This window comes from Calidris pugnax, unplaced genomic scaffold, assembly GCF_001431845.1.
Source record: "Calidris pugnax isolate Ruff unplaced genomic scaffold, ASM143184v1 scaffold24, whole genome shotgun sequence".
In the NCBI taxonomy this organism is placed as follows: Eukaryota; Metazoa; Chordata; class Aves; order Charadriiformes; family Scolopacidae; genus Calidris; species Calidris pugnax.
Genome location: NW_015090922.1, coordinates 22,355,627 through 22,372,047, shown reverse-complemented (window position 1 = coordinate 22,372,047; position 16,421 = coordinate 22,355,627). Strand labels below are relative to the sequence as shown.

The 16,421-nt window shown below is 38.8% G+C and overlaps 1 protein-coding gene across 1 annotated transcript in view; it reads right to left on the bottom strand.

The window, feature by feature from the left end:
• Positions 1 to 1,769: 1,769 nt before the first annotated feature.
• The window catches only part of OPN3 (opsin 3), a 15,852-nt gene continuing 1,200 nt past the window's right edge, over positions 1,770 to 16,421 (bottom strand). Inside the window, exons 2-4 of the mRNA XM_014950548.1 lie at positions 8,414 to 8,733; positions 7,058 to 7,309; positions 1,770 to 4,320 (exon numbers count right to left, since the gene is read on the bottom strand). Of these exons, the coding sequence (XP_014806034.1) occupies positions 4,057 to 4,320; positions 7,058 to 7,309; positions 8,414 to 8,733 (836 nt within the window). The 3' untranslated portion in view covers positions 1,770 to 4,056. The remainder of the gene's footprint in view (positions 4,321 to 7,057; positions 7,310 to 8,413; positions 8,734 to 16,421) is intronic.

The window sequence follows — 16,421 nt, the reverse complement described above, 5'->3', positions numbered from 1 at the left end:
ACTGACAAAAGAAATACCTGCAAACAGGTATTTTCAAACTGGGATGTTTATATGTGGGTCAAATATGAGTTTGTGAAATCTTCCACCACCATAGTCAGATTTTTCTCATCTCTTACCTCTGAATATTATCCAGTTAAATTCCATTCTTGAGCTGAAGGTTGTTTATATAAGCCAAGGATAAATGTATTCTTAAAGCCTGTTCTTTCTGGATGGTTTAGCACAATACAGCACTTGAATATCCATTTCACTTAGCTGTTGCAGTATTCTAGCAGGAAACAGCAGCAGGGTGCTGCTATTATGCAGAGCACAGGAGCACAATGATAATGCTTGTGAATACTGATCTCCTGACTGATGCAATCGTTGTGATAAAAGAAAATGTCTTAGTAGTATAAGACCTGACTTCTTCTGCATGAAGTTAAGATACATTCAGCACGTATCTAGCTGTTTCTGGAGGCTGAAAAAGGAGGAATGTCACAAAGCTGTGGAGCAGATCTGCACCACACTTCCCACAGTTTCTCACCTCTATGGGATCCAGGGTAGCAGCAGAAGCCCCTGCACTGGGAGGTCAGTGGACACAGCTTCAGGATTCAAAACACACAGCGAGAGGGGATCCTTTCCCCAGCATGAAGGAGATACAGAAATACCTCCCATCGGAGTCCTGACGCACCAGCTGTTGCAAGGCAATTTAGCTGAGGCTCCTGCATTTGCACATTACAAATGTCATTCTAGCTAAATCATTATCTGTATTTTTCCAGTAATGTATGAAATCAATGAAACATGATTAAGAGAAATGAACTGGCTCTGCAGCTATCATGGTACTCACCACAGTTGCCACTTCCCTTTGCATGAAAGGATCATGAAAGCTCTTACCAACTAGCTTGTTTTAAATCTTCCTAAATAATGTACTTTTCTCCTCTTTTCTTAACCTTTTGCCCTTCGCACTTTCTCCTCCTTCTTATTCTGCATTTCTGTTACTTTAGGAACAGCTAATGGTCCAAACATTAACGCTAACCATCTTCCTCTTACATTCCCTGCAATGGGAGAGAAAGGTCCTGCATAAGTCTCTGTGTCTCCACTGTAATAAACTAGCCAGTTATAACAACCCCAGAATAGACCAAAGACAGACTTGAAATTTAAAAAAAAAAGATATAACAAATCTGTAAATAACCTGGTGACACTCAAAGACTGACTGCTTAAATTCTGTAGCAGGGTGTGAGTTTTGCATCAGTGCTGCAGTTACCCAAAGAAAATCGTTAAGCTTCAAAGATGAGCAAATAGGACTGCAGCATGCTAGCTTCACATGGCCACACTTAAAAAGCTAGTGACACTTTACACGCTATAAGAACAAGTTACTTCAAAGAGTTCACAAAATTTATCATTTCAGGCACCAAATTTACACAAAGTAGCCAAGATCACAAATTTACAACATTTTTAATTGTTTCGTTTTCATATATTGTTATATAGTTGTTAGTGTGCTATGTATTGCAGTGGCAAATATCTTGTACATCAATGATTAAAAAAAATCATACACTGTTATCGCTAATTACTCAGATTTTACTTTCATAAATCTGAACAGTGTATAGTTTCTTTTTACAGACCCTATACTTGTTCTTCACATAGGTCAACTAGAATCTTAAAAAGCTGTTGCTTTGCTTTCTCAGGGTCTAATGTTACCCCTCAAGCTGCATCCAACAAGTGATGATACCAAACCTCTTAGCTTTCCTCTCTTAGTGGGGAAAAAAAAAAAAATCTCACCAAGAACACATTGATATAAATAAGGTACATTTAATCACTCACTGAAAACTCAATACACAGAAAATACAAAAATGCCAAACATTTTGTAAATAGGACAGAATCATTACATGGAGTGCTAATGTCCATCTTTCTCCCTTTGTAAATATAAACGTGCATAGATGTAGTGATCACTGTCTGAAAATGTAGTTCTTGACATTGCAATGAACATGCTTTAGTAAGTGCAGATCTTTGACATCGCAAGACAACTTACCTATGCATTTGTAGCAAAACAAAAATAAATATGAAAGAAACAGACAAGTAGTTATTGCCTGTTTCCTCTCAGATTATACAATCTAATCTAGAGAACGATGGACTCTGGATGCACTTCTAAACATAACAAAGAGCCAGTTTACCAGTGCTAAAGATTTAGAAGGGTGCAATAAAAGGAATTTGCCTTTTCAGAAGCAAAGGCACAAAGTCAGTCACTTGTTCTGAGTTGAGGTCACTCCCTACTCCCAGGAACTAGATGAAAGCTTCTACATTTAGACCCTGACTTTCTCCTATCTATTTTTTAAGTTTTATTTTTGACTGCAGGACCAATAGTTATTCAGCATGTTCCCTCTCAGAAAATTTGTCCACAGGAGAAGCTTTTCTTATAGCTTTCACAGAGACGGAAAAACTGCATGTTACAGTTCCACACTGCCCATTTAGCAGACTGAGGCAGAGAAATTACACTAGTCCAAGGAGTGTGATAGAGAACCAGCTGCTGAAATTCAAAATTAGTTCTCTAACTTACTCAACCAATGCTGGCAGAAAGCTGTGTCTGGGGCAGAATCCTGTTGTCATTTTATACCAGTAACGCTTAACAAATGTGGGGAGAAATATCTCTATCTGTGCTGTTTACTGAGCTCCAAGATAATCATTACTCACATTGCAACTCAGACAAAAGTTACCCTGCTCTTCTCTAACTGTTAATTTCAGCAAGTGCCAGAGCAGGTTCAGGGTTAATATAGGATGACGCTTCTGGTCCATGTACAGAATAAATGAATGCAAGATAAAGATACATAATTCACATATCATAACAAAAAAATAGAAATTCCAGTTCTCCCTTTTCACTGACCTTTTTTCATTGGTGCTTTGATTTGCATGATTTTCTTCACTATGTACCTCAGGGGTCCTAACAGGTAGCACCAAGAGAATGGTTTGCTGAGTACACAGGGACAGCTTTCTGGGGGCTTCTGGTTTAACAATAACCCCAGTCATTTTTGACATCACTTTTCCCGCTCCCCACCCTGCAAAGCACCAGTTCAACTGCAACCAACTAAACTGCAGTCAACTTCAAACATTCCTCCTTCTTTCCTGATAACTCTGTGCACTGGGAATGCTGGCAGTTCAGGGATCACAGGATAACTGAAGCTGGAAGGAACCTTAGGAAATCTTCAGTCTCACTTGTTCCACTGTTTTGCTGTCCCCAGGGTTTGCTGTCCTTATATCCCATCCAAATCTCTGTTATTTAGATCCATGCTCATTACCTGTGATGCTTCTACTGTGAATTGCTCTGAAGAGCCTGGCTCCATCATATTGAAAAACTCCCCATCTCTACTGGAAGACGCTTGATTTCTACACTGGTCAAGCGCAGCTCCCCCAGCCTCTCCTCACAGGCCAAGTACTACAGCCACTGACAGTCTTGGGGGACTCCACAAAACTCACCCCAGTTTACAGATGTTTTGCTTGCATTGGGGTCCCAAAATGGGATGCAGTATCTAGATGTGGTCTAATGGAGGGCTGAGTTGAGGGCATAATCACTTCAGACTACTGGCTCCGACTCTGTCAGTACAGCCTGGGATGCTGGTGCTCTTCCTGGCTGCCAGGGCACACTGCAGGTTCGTGTCCTGCTCATGGAGCAACAGGACTCCACATCTTTTTCCACAGAGCTGCATCCCAGGCAGCTAGGGCCCAGCCTGCTGTGCTGCAGCATTGCTCTTCCTTCCCAAGCACAGGACTTTGCTCTTGCCCCTGCTGAACTTCGTAACATTTCTGTCAGCACGTTTCTCCAGCCTGACCGGCAATCCTACAATATACTTTAAGAAACTTAGAGCAAAGACATCCATCAGCAATTTTGGCACAGATGCAGAGATTTCAGTACTGTGACCAAAACTGAACTGCCTGCAACACTTCAGATGCAGATTCCCTTCTGTATTTCACAGCTTAAGTATCTGGTTTCCTTTGGCAGCCCATGGACACTGCCACTGAAACCAGTCTGCAACCTAAACAGTCTACTGGCTGAAGTCCATCTCATTCTCGCATCCCTTTAGCTCATCCCTATAGAGGCTTTACTTGGATGACATTTACTTTTGTCCCACTGTGTTTACTGTTGTCATCTACTTGCTGAGTATCATCACTGGTGATAATAAAAATGATAGAGGAAGAGCTAAAAGTCACTTTCTTCTTTGGCCTGTCCCCTTCTTTCTGAGACATAACTATTGGTCGTATTGGTCTGTCATTCCTTGTTGCTGGAGTCTCTTTCATGGTCCTCTGGAATCTCATCAGACGAAAGCACAGGAGTTGCAAAAGGCATTGACGAAACTGCAAGAGAGAATAAATAGAATGAAGTTACAGCTTCTTAAGTGCTCACTGTCATGTACAAACCAGTGAAGACAGCGGTACAGTAAATGACTCAACAGATTTTTGCATATCTCCACCTTGTTCTGAATCAGTTTCAGTGCTGTAACAAACATGGTGGCTTTTCAGTGGGTGCTTTTTTCTCTACAGCAAGGAGCTGAACAGGATCACCTAGCCAGCAGAGGGCACTGAAACGCAACTTAATATTTTACCAGCAGCAAGATCTGCAACCCACCATCTGCAAAGAAGAGGACTAGGCTCCTGAGTGGTTTATACATATTGATCCTGTATTCAAAGAACATCGTAGCCAGGGGGAACAAATATTCTCAGAAACATTTGCAGGAAGATGCATTTACAGGAAGATGCAGAAGGAAGGAACAAGGGGAGGAACAGGATACAAAGTGACATTTTCTTCCTTTAAATTACTCCAGGGTATGGAATTTTAACAAAAGCATTGAATGTCACAGATGTAAAATGACATTTCAATGGCTGGTAACAGAGAAATAAGATCTTCCCATTAAACATGGAAAGAACAGAAGTCTTCCAGCTAACTAGAAGCCACTTATGATACAAGTCTATTCTACCTTTTGACTAGGTAACTCAAGGTATTCAGTGAAAGCTTGTATCAGTATATAGAATGACAGTTCCAGTAGTAGAGCTGTTTTAAAGGTTCCAATTATGTTCTGCCCTTCACAAAACAAAGATTTCAGGTAGGTGGTAGTTAAAGGACGCACTCATTCAGTAGCTCGATGTCTCTACACATCTAAAGCTCACATATGATCCTTTGTGGAAACTCTCTGGTTTTACAAGTAAAAAGTGGGCAGCTTCCTCTTCTCTTAATAACCCATAACAAGACATGCCTGGAATGTATGGAGAGGACTTAAAAAAACAAAAAGCCCACAACAACAAATGAGGCAGGGGAACAACAACCCACCTTCTCTGTGAAAAGGGAGTAGGACGTTTGTCTTAACAGCCTTCCATCTAGCTGTGTTAAGGATTATTCTAAAGCCAGTGACTTTGTTTTTCCAGCTATTATGCAAGAAGTCTCTGACATGCTGGTTTGGAACAAGGTTTTATTAGAGGAAATTAATACTCTGACACAGGGGAGGGAATAAATCCTGTTGGGAAGGGGACCTAGAAAATTACAAGATGATAGAGAAAGATAATCTGGCACACAACAATGGTCATGTGGAGGCCTTGAAGATTTCAGAGATTATGTGGACCTCTGAATAGCATGAAAGTGAGAAGGCACTAGCATGTTAAAACAGGTCAGATAGAGGAAGGATATTATAGAGAAGAATTGGTTTTAAGATTCCTTCTGAGGGCAAAATAACCCAGAAGATAAACAAAAATATTATCATTTTAGTCTTAATCTGGAATTAGACATGAGTGAGAAGTACTTCTCAATGCATCTCCAATATGATTCGTTCCTATGCTGGCTGTGACTTCTCTGGCATTGTGCCTGCCTTTTTTAACATGATTGTTGTTAGCTCCCCATATCCAGGCCAGCTCTGATATTGTGCAGCCATGTAACCTTGGATCACTACTGTGAAGTGAGCTGTAGGGGAAGAGCTGCAAGATGCCACATTGGCAGCTTGTTGCCTTCACTAAGGAACGGTGTTTAAGCTCACCCTTGCCCTCTGTCCTGGCTTGAGCTGCATTCCAGCCTTTGCCTGGCTGCCCACCTGGCTGATCGAACCCACTGACTTGGTTGCCTTGGTGCAGGCTGCTGCCTGGCAATTGCAAACCAGTGTAGGAAATCACAGAAAATTCCATCTCTATAATGAGCTAAAAGGTAGTGAAAACCCAGGGAAATCCTTCTAGCAATCACTCATGGTTTTCTACCTTTACCACGTTATTATAATAAGCTCCAGATATTTCTAACTCTATACAACCTTGATTTCAGAAGCTTACAATATGCATATTACACTTCTAGTCAGTGTTCTGGTTCTAGTGAAGCTATTTTAATGTCTAAGCAAATTCACCAATACCGCTTAACTACATTCAGTGGTTATCTTCAAAGTACTGATGATTTACAGAAAGATGTATAGTTTTCTAGCTTCCACATATTGGACATGCCACTGATAACTCCAAATACTTCCATTCTCTCTTTGCTCTATAGAGCACTGAAGTGAGCTACTTACCCCCATTACATCAGCAGTCTACTTTTCACAATGAAGACTACAAAAGCAGACAAAAATAAAAATTTATTTCTCATAGATAAGTAGTCTTAACAGTATATAATTTGCCTCCAAAAAAATTTTGACCGTCATCCACATAAGATTCTGGCTTTTAATACAATGAAGCTCTGAAAAATGTTACTGCTGTAACATTTGAAATACTATGTAATATTTGAAATATATGATGGAGTTCTGTTTTAGCATGGGAGCAATTCAGATAAGGTTTTCTAGTTATAATCCATTTCACAGCTAAACTGTCAAAGCTAGACACTTAACTTTTTACACTCCTTTCCCTCCCTTTCATATGAGTAGTCATGTGTGAATTCAGAAACTTAAAATCCAATTTCTGATAAGGCAGTACTTTAAGCACTGTCAGAGACTTTAAGTCTACTAGATCTTTACCATTTATCCTAGCTATTCAAATCTTAAAGAAAATCTAGAATGTACAGATGAAAGTAAATCAGATCTAAACTCCACCACTGTGGTATCAGCTACTAATAAGAAAACTTTAATGTACCTACCTTTCTACTCATGAAAATATAGATGACTGGATTATAAGCAGTGCTTGACTTGGCAAAGAAAGATGGGATGATAGCTACTGTTGGAGTTACAAGGTTGCTATAGCCATATGTTATCAGGAGAGAGACCACTGCATAGGGCATCCAACAAATAAGGAACGTGGAGATCATTAAGAAACACATTTTAGCCACCTTCTTTTCATATTTTAGAAGCTTGATCACTTGAACAGTCTGAAAATCTTCCACACAACGAAGCTGTAGAAGAAAAAATACAAAATGGTAAAGTAAAATAGTTCTATATATTACTTGAAACTGAATAGTTCTACATCTATTTTTAATTAATTCATTATTTTAGTTTTAGGTGCAAACACTATACACCTTATCTTGCGAAGTGCAATTCTTCTGCAAGTTTACATCATATTTGCCAGACTTTATGTCTATTAAGTGTAAGAACATAATTTGAGGAAAAATAGTATAGCAAATCTACTGGAAAACAGCAAATCTGATGATGTAACAAAACATGCTGCACTTATCACTGTAAGTATTTCAGAAAACTAACTTGCCCTCATCCACTGCTATAAGCAAGTTCAGTTTACATTTAGTGGTCCTTTGCCTGACTAGTTAGACAATCCTGTAGATTTGTGTGTTCAGCAACCTTTAGAGAAGAAAATTTCATAAATTGACTTCTCTGTACTGCTCCGCTACTTAGTTTGTTACCCTAAAATTATGAAATATCTATTTAAAGCAGAATACTGGGCAGCAGGTTCCCAGTGTTACTTGAGCAAGTCATAAAATGAGAAAAAGATGGTACACGTACATGAGCGCTCTCCGTAACAGTTACCAGTTGCGTCAGCGCTGTTGACCAGTTACCCTCAAACATTAACACTTTCTGACACTAAAAATATGGACTGAATTAAAATAGGTTGCCCTAACATAAAAAACTGTTTTAACCAGGCTTCTCCATTTGGAAGAGTTTTACAGGGTTATCTTCTCAAGAGTGGTGAGGAGGAGAGAGAATTCTTTAATCAAGAAAAACTGTTAACAGAGGGTTGGGTTGTTTTTTTTTCCCTTTTTCAAGGGAGAATCTGATGTGGATTAGTGAGCATGGGCAGTTCCCTAACCTGCCTCCCACTAAAACTACACTAAAAATAGACCTTGGTAGCTCTAGGTTGGCTCTCCTCAAACCCTACTACTCAAATCCTTTCTAGTGGTGCCTGACATGGATGAACACTAAACATTCAAAAGTTTGAAGAGGAAGTGAGAGTGCAAATTTAGACTCTGATCCAAGCTTAATATACAGCATCAACATTTTTCACTGAAAATATTACATTCAGAGAAATCTCATTTGAATTAACTTACCATTCTTACTGCATATATTATGTGACCATAGCAATAGGCCATGATCCCAACAGGTGCTACTAGACAGCCAAGGAAAAAAAGGAGCACAAAGGAGATATCATTAGGGTCTTTTGACTTCCAGTCCACTGAGCAACCTAATCCATGAATTTCCAGTGTGTATCTGTTCCAGCCCAAAAGAGGTGCACCAGTCCAGGCTAATGAGTAGAGCCAGATGTATGTGATAGCCCGCCAAGACCAAGAGAAGTCAATCACTTTTGCATGGACTACTCGGATGTAGCGTTCATAGGCAAGAACAGTGAGAGTCATAATTGAAACAATTCCTGTAAGAAAAATAAAGAAAATTAATTAAGTTACTCACAAATACTGCAAGTTGGACTGAAGTTCTCTTGATAAGTTTCCTTTGGTAGCAGATTAATCAGCACCAACAAGTTGTAGTTGTCTGAGTGACATCCCATTACTCACTAACTATTAACTCAAACAGTATCACTAACTTCAGAACTACTCAGAGTAAGGTGCTAGTATCTGACCCATGATGTGTAATGGCCAAGAAGTAGGACAAGGAGGGGAAAAAAAAAAAAAAAAAAAAAAAATTTCCTTCTACCCGAAATTAAGAATTGCTACATTTTGTAAAAAGAGAGAAAGGGGGGGAAAAAAAAAAAAAAAAAAAAAAGAGAGACCAAGCTAATACTTCTTCCTAAACATTAGTTCATTAAGTGAGAGATCATGCTCCAAGGTGGGTTTTTTGGTTGGCAACTGGAGGGTGCGAGAGGAGGTGGCGTTGGGGATTTTTGTGGGTTTGGTTTTGTTGTTTTTTCTAAAGAAAAAGCTGATAATCAGAAATAATAAAATCTGTTAGAAACCTAGTGAACTCAGAATTGACACTGAAGTCAAAGAAAGCCTTCAACAACTGAAAGCATAGATATGCACCTTTAATGTGAACAAAATGACTAGGTAAATTCCAACTTTCCAATTTTTTTTTACATTTTTTTTTTGCATTCCAAACAACAACCAGGAAAGCAAAGCATCAGGTTGCCGAAGAAGTCCCATCCAGAAGACACTGGATTATTTTGAGTGTCCTTTCCCATCTTGCTGCTATCATAAAAGTATGACAGGCTTCGCTTCAGTTGTTTGTGCACTCTCTTCCTTTTCTGTCCACCTCAACCCCACTACACAGTTATTAACATGTTGTGACAAATCACAGATTATTTTCAGCTCTCAGCATGACGTTATCCAGACACTTTTATGACTTAATCGAGACAAGGCAATTCTGTCCTGATTAGGATATAAGGATTTCTGTTTTAACGGTCTGTGAAATTTGATGATCAAAAACCAAGCTGCCTATCAGGCATGAGTCAGTCACATGAAATCTGTAATGATTCAGTCATCAAGCCCATATACACAGCCTCTTAAACAAGAAAAAGGGAGTAGTTCATAGCACTCTGTGAGGTTATACAAATATCTATGCCCAAATTTGTGTACATTTTATCCAATATGAAGCACAAGTATTTTGTAATGCATACACACAGCATTTCATTTCTTCAAGTACATTCGTATTTGTCATAACATGCATTTATATAGCTGTGAGAAGGTTAAATGTTCAAATTTCACTGCCAAAGAGAGAATAATCATTACATCCAGCAGAAACTTTCAAAGGATATCACAGATACCTGATCTCACTTTGAAAAAAGGATCAGCATCTAAGGAAGACAAGTTAACACTAGCACACTCAAGCACCAGCAACATGGATTTTAGGAACGCAACTAAGAATAACAAAATCTAGAGCAACACATAACCTCCATGTCAAAGCATTCAACAGCAAAACCAGCATATTATTAACCACATATGCTGCAGTAGGACATGCTTTAAAATCTCTAAGAAAGTCAGTTTATCCTGTAACTATTAGAGGATCTCTTTTTACAGATGATGAGTTTAGAGAGCTTTCTTGATTAACAGAAAGGATTTGCCACTCTAAAGGAAAACATGCCACATTCTTGTCATGGCTCTCTTTGAAATGAAACAATGAATATGCACATTTTTTGGCAGTGTTATCTTTAAACCTTCATCACAAAGATATGTAGATACTGCTGGGCATGCAGAAGGCAAGGCATACTGCTTTCACAGTTTTGTACAGCTTTGTGGGGTTTTTTTCTTGTGTAAGTCATTGCTATAGAATTTCATTTTCATGGCTTGAAAGAGAAATTGGACTAGCAAATGCAAGCTACAGGGTTTCCAAAAGACTTAAGGTTTGTTTAGTTGGTGACTGTTGTTTTTGGTAAATGAAGTTGAGAGGAAGTCCTTCATTCCCTTTTTCAGGACCTAATACGCTGAAAATACACTGAATGTGTATCTAAACAAGATCTTAGCAAGAATTAGAAAATAATTACAGAATTATACATGCACCATTCTACATTTATACTAGCTCAGGTAAATGCTTTATATAATCAAATGGAGACTACTTCCTGAACAGAAGGTAAGGCAAGAAGTTCCACTTCCATTTCCCCGCGCCCAAATATTAGGAACTTAAAAGTTTTACCTGATGGCTATTAAAATAATCCACAGACATGTTTATGGGGGGAAATCCCCATCACACAACTGCAGGCTCAGTTCGCTTACATAGTGCACTGAAGCTTTGTCTATCAAAAGTGGAGAGAAAGAGCAGCTCCTCAGGATGGCGAGTCCAGAATTCCTAAACTAACCTCTTGCTCTTTACCACCTCCTTCTCTCTGCAATGGTATTTAATGACTAATATTCCTGTGTACTCTTAATATATCCCCACCAATTTCTATGAGTACTGAATTCTGGCCATAAGAAAGTAATCAAAAGCACAAACGCTTGGTTGAAAGCACAGGTGTTCAGAAGCAATAATTTACTAAGAACTTGACACTCTCAAGGAAGTCATTGGAAGATCAATAACTCTAAAAACTGGTACTTACACAAAAATATTTGAACAGTGTTAGATCAAGCCCCTTTCAGTCTGAAAACAGTGTTCTTTAAAGGGATACTTGAGTTTTCTACCTGAACCATAAAAGGGACCCTGTTTAGCCTGTTGGGCAGTATGTATTGAAATGCAAATCCCTGTTTTATTGGTATTCAAGAGTGTCTGGCAGCACGCAGACATGAGGCAAGAAATGCAGGTCACAGCATCTTATAATAAATGCCTCTTTGATGCAGGATCTCTGCTGTAACAAGGTCATAGCTGTAAGAGTAGAGGTTGAAGCAGTCAACCATAAAAATTTAAACTGGAAACAAAATGCCTTTGCAGGATAAGAAAAAATGTAGGGAATTTTGTCCAAAAAAACCCTCTTGTGCTGTGGAGCCATGGCTGCCTATTTATTTGTGCAGATGATATGCAGAAATACTTTTAAGAACAGGAATACTGAAATCTGCCCTAAGGAGATGAGTTTTAAAATGCATATTAGAAAGATGAAGTCCATAACTATGGGAAAAAATCCCACTAACTCTGGTGGAAGATGCTGTAGATAATGCTGTTTAAGAGTCATTAGGGTTTTGTCATTCTTTTTACTTCTACAGTGGGCTACATGACAGAGGAATTTATAAGCAAACAAAATTTCAGTGTGTTCAATGGGTGAGTGTGTGTTTCAGTGTGTTCAATGGTGTTCAATCAGATCTCAGTTACACATTTCTAGAAGGGCAGATAAGCATCTTTTAAGTCTCAGACGAGGGATTACCAACAAACTACTTTTACTGAATGAGTGAAATTGAATGACAGGTAGCATCTCTCAGCATTTGGACATTGCCTTGCAAAACACAAATAGCCAAGGGAATAAATTCCAAGTAGAGTCATCAGCATTTCAGGAGCTATTGAACTCACAGGAATCTCTAAGATCATGGTGCTTTTTTTGCTCTTCTCTCCTTTATTGTTAAAGAAGAAAAAAGCATGAAATACTGCTATGCCCTCATAGAATGCAAATAACTTTGTTAGAGTTTTAAATTTGATTGTCCATCTTTTTAATATTGAAATTCTATAGAGTAACTCTCCTGACTTAAACACCCATTACTCCATAAGAATCTAGTAACTTATCTTTTTTAGACCTGCTTCCATACACTTGACATTAATCCCAGGCCTTAGGAACAAAAAAACTCTTGATGCAAACACAGGTCCACCACCAGCGAAGGAAGAGTTGGTATGTGAACTATTACAGAAGACTGACCCCTACAAATTGATGCTGACATTATCCACGCAGGGGTGTTAAGAGAGCTGGTTGATGTCACTGTGAGGCTGCTCTCCATGATCTTTGAGAGATCGTGGAGATTGGGGGATGTCCCAGAAAAACTGGAAGGCTAATGTCACCCTCATCTACTAGAAGGGACTAAAGGAGGATCCAGAAAATTACAGGCCCATCAGTCTTACTTCAGTTCCTGCAAAAGTTACCGAGTGAATCCTCCTGGGGCTATGACAAGTCAAATGAAGCATGTGATTGCGAAAAGCCAGCACAGATTCACCAAGGACAAACCATGCTTGACAAACCTCATCGCCTTCTACAATGAAGTAACCTGCTCAGCTGATGTAGGGCAAGCAGTAGACATTGTCTACCTGGATTTCTCCAAGGCTGATATGGTCCCCCCCAGCTGCCTCCTAGAGAAACTGATGTGATCCCCTCCAGGGATCAATATTGGGCATAAGGAATCTGGATGATGGGATCAAATGTATCCTGATGAATTTTGCTGATGACACCAAACTGAGCAGGGAAGTACACAATTCAGAAGAGAGCCACCCTGCAAGGAAGACCTGGATAGGCTGGAAGAGTGGGCTAACAAGAACCTTATGAAGTTCAATAAGGACAAGTGTAAGGTCTTGCACTTGGAAAAACATAACCCAGGAGGGCAGCACAGGCTAGGATCTACCCAGCTGGGGAAAAGCTCTGCAGAAAGGGACCAAGGAATCCTGATGGACAACAAGCTCAATATGAGTGAACAGTGTTCTGCTGCAGCAAAGAAAGCCAACAGAATGCTGGGTTGCATCAACAAGGGCATCACCAGCAGAGAGAGAAAGTCATTATCTCACTCTACTCAGCACTTCTCAGGCCACAACTGGAATACGGTGTTCAGTTTTAGTCCTCATTATGCCAAAAGATGAGGACAGGCTGAAAAATGTTCAGAGAAGGGCCACAAAGATCATGAACAGACAGGAAAGCCTGTCATATGAGGAAAGGCTGAGAGAACTGGGTTTATTCAGCCTTGAGAAAAGATGGCTTAGAGGAGAGCTTGTGTTCCAGTATTTAAAGAGTAGCTACAAAGAAAATGGAGACTCCCTTTTTACAAAAGAGTCATATGGAAAAGACAAGGGGTAGTGTGTACAAATTACTCCAGGTTAGATTCCAATTGGACAACATTATGTGTTTGCACTTTATGGCATCAAGTTCCATTATAAAGCTGCAAAACCATAAAAGCAGAAAATGCCCAAGGGTCTCATACAACTCTAAGCAGTCAGAGCTGGAAAATGCCTGCCACCTCCACATGTTATAGTATGAACTAATAACAGAGCAGCAAAAATCTTGAAAGAGTCTGTTCAAACTCAACATGCCACAGTGTACAACATGTACGTTGACAGTTTGCGGGTTTTCCGTATGCTAATAGCACTGTCAAGTTCCATCCAAATTTTTACACAAGACCAAAAAAAAAAAGTTACTTTATCTTATATGGGTAATTACCTGCCCCCCTGCTGCACTGATCCCAAGGACGGAAAATTTTTTCTCAAATGAGAAAATTGTAATTAAATGAGAAGTGGGGAAGGGAGAAATTATACATTTTGGTAGGTGCAATTAATTCGATTGGAGATTAGGTCTCATGTCAAGGGATGGTTTCAAGCAACATTTGTAATATATTCAACATCCTAGACAGTACTGCTGGAACTTTATACCCCTTGGTTATTATAAAGAAATGAAAGAGCTGTATTTCTTTTTGAGATTATTTTACTTTAGTTACTTTTTTCCCTATGGTAGTCTAGGATTCTATTAAATCTGCCCTATTAATGCCAATAACAAGATAGCCACCAAATATGACACCTAAAGAAGCAGCTACAGAGCAATTGTTAAATCTACAAATTAAGTTACAGCTTTCATAAAGTAAACCAGAGCTTTTCACAAGACCTATCTAGATGCATAGTTCAAAGGGTTCAGCAAGAAGTTCTTCATTTCTAAGTCACCCACAAATGGATTTAAGGGCTCATTTCTTAAAGGGCCTGCTTCTAAAATTCCTGCCTCTAACAGACATATTTACAGAGGTCTAGAAATAATTTTTTAATCAGACTTCCCATCTTTAAAGAAAATAGTTTCTAAATCAATAATAACTATCAAATAAGCTTGCAATGTACATGCTTATCAGTTTGTCCTTGAAGCCAAAGCTGTTATATAAAATAATTTCTGTAGAAGCTAATCCCCTAGATTGATGTGTTTTATTCTGCAAGACAACTAGCAGATATGTAAGAGTGGTTTCAGATAAGCAGTTAAATCTTAAAACAAATATATAAAAATTCACCTTTGTGTCATAGTTTTGTTAGATGTAATGCATATTTGCTTGTTGTCCAGATTTTTCACAGCGAATGCCAATGAAGCTACAGAGAAGGCTGAGTGAAGTTCATTATGGTTCACTGCAAAGAGTCCGACTGAATCCCAGAGTCTTCATTCAAGCAAGATTAATATTAAACAATGGAGCCTCCGTACATAAGACTTCCTCCATTATTCACTTTGGATTTTAACCCAAAGCTTTCAGAATTATTTAATTTTAAAGATCTTCATTTTCTATATTAGGTTCCACTTCAACATCTTTCAATCGTCTTTCCACTGTTAGTGATTTCTTCTTTTAAAATATTTTTTTATCATCAAGTTTATCTTGAATTCTAAACAGGTCAGTCCTTATGGCCACTTCTGTTTCTTTGTACAATATTAACACTAAATGCTTATGCCAGGAAGGATGGAGGGAATGGTTAAATGACCACAGTTAAGGGGCTTAAATGCAGGATCGTGTACAAAGCAAATCAAAAGCATTGGTCATTTGTGGTTCAGAAAAAAAAAAAATCTATTAAATTCATCTCAGTGAGATGTACATCTGAAATAGGATGCATTTGGTGGATCTGATAGGATATCTATGCTCAGCATTAAAGATTCTCTGCTTTTTCTGTGGTCATTAAGCCTTCCTGGCATAATCTATATTTAAAAACAATTAGGGATGTCATGGTTTAAGCCCAGTCAGCAACTAGGACCATTCAGCCGCTCACTTGCTCACTCCCCTCCCCCAGTAGGGTAGAGAGAAGGAGAAAAGGAGGGGAATGGAAAAAAAAAAAAAAAACAACTCATGGGTTGAGATAAAGAGAGTTCAATAAAACAATAACAGAAAAGGGAAAAACCCAACCATAATAATAATATTTATTCTGTATATTTTTTACCATTATTAAGTAATACAACACAAGTCACTTTAACCACCCAATGAGCAGTTACCCAGACCGTCCCAAGCAGGGATCAGCATCATTCTCACTCAAACCCAAAACACAGCAGCTACTAGAAAGAAAATTAACTCCACCCCAGTTAAAACCATGACAGGATAACATACACCTGTAGCCACCTTGATTTTCAAACACTATGCCAGGTTCCATATAGAACTAAAGTGGAATTAATCATCTCTTCCATGTTCAAGCCTGCAAGTGATTAATTCACTTTTAAAAAAAAAAAATTAAAAAATTGCTAAACCTGAAAGCATGCTGATTGAGCCTCCAGCTGCCTGTAACACAAGATCCTAGGACCGTCTGCCAAGTAACCACAGAGACTGCTTTTAGTGAGATTAAATCAGTGCATGTAACACACATTTGTAATGCAAGAGGGTAGCACAGGGCATCATTCTTTCAGCAGGCAGAGAATAGTTTTAGATGAAGTAGTTAAAAACTACATACAGATAATTTTTTTTTTTGCTTTGTTTTAAAATAGGTTGTAACTGGTGCCAGGTCCACAGGACAGCCTCTGACCATAAATCCTTACTTCAGTATTGTGTAGAG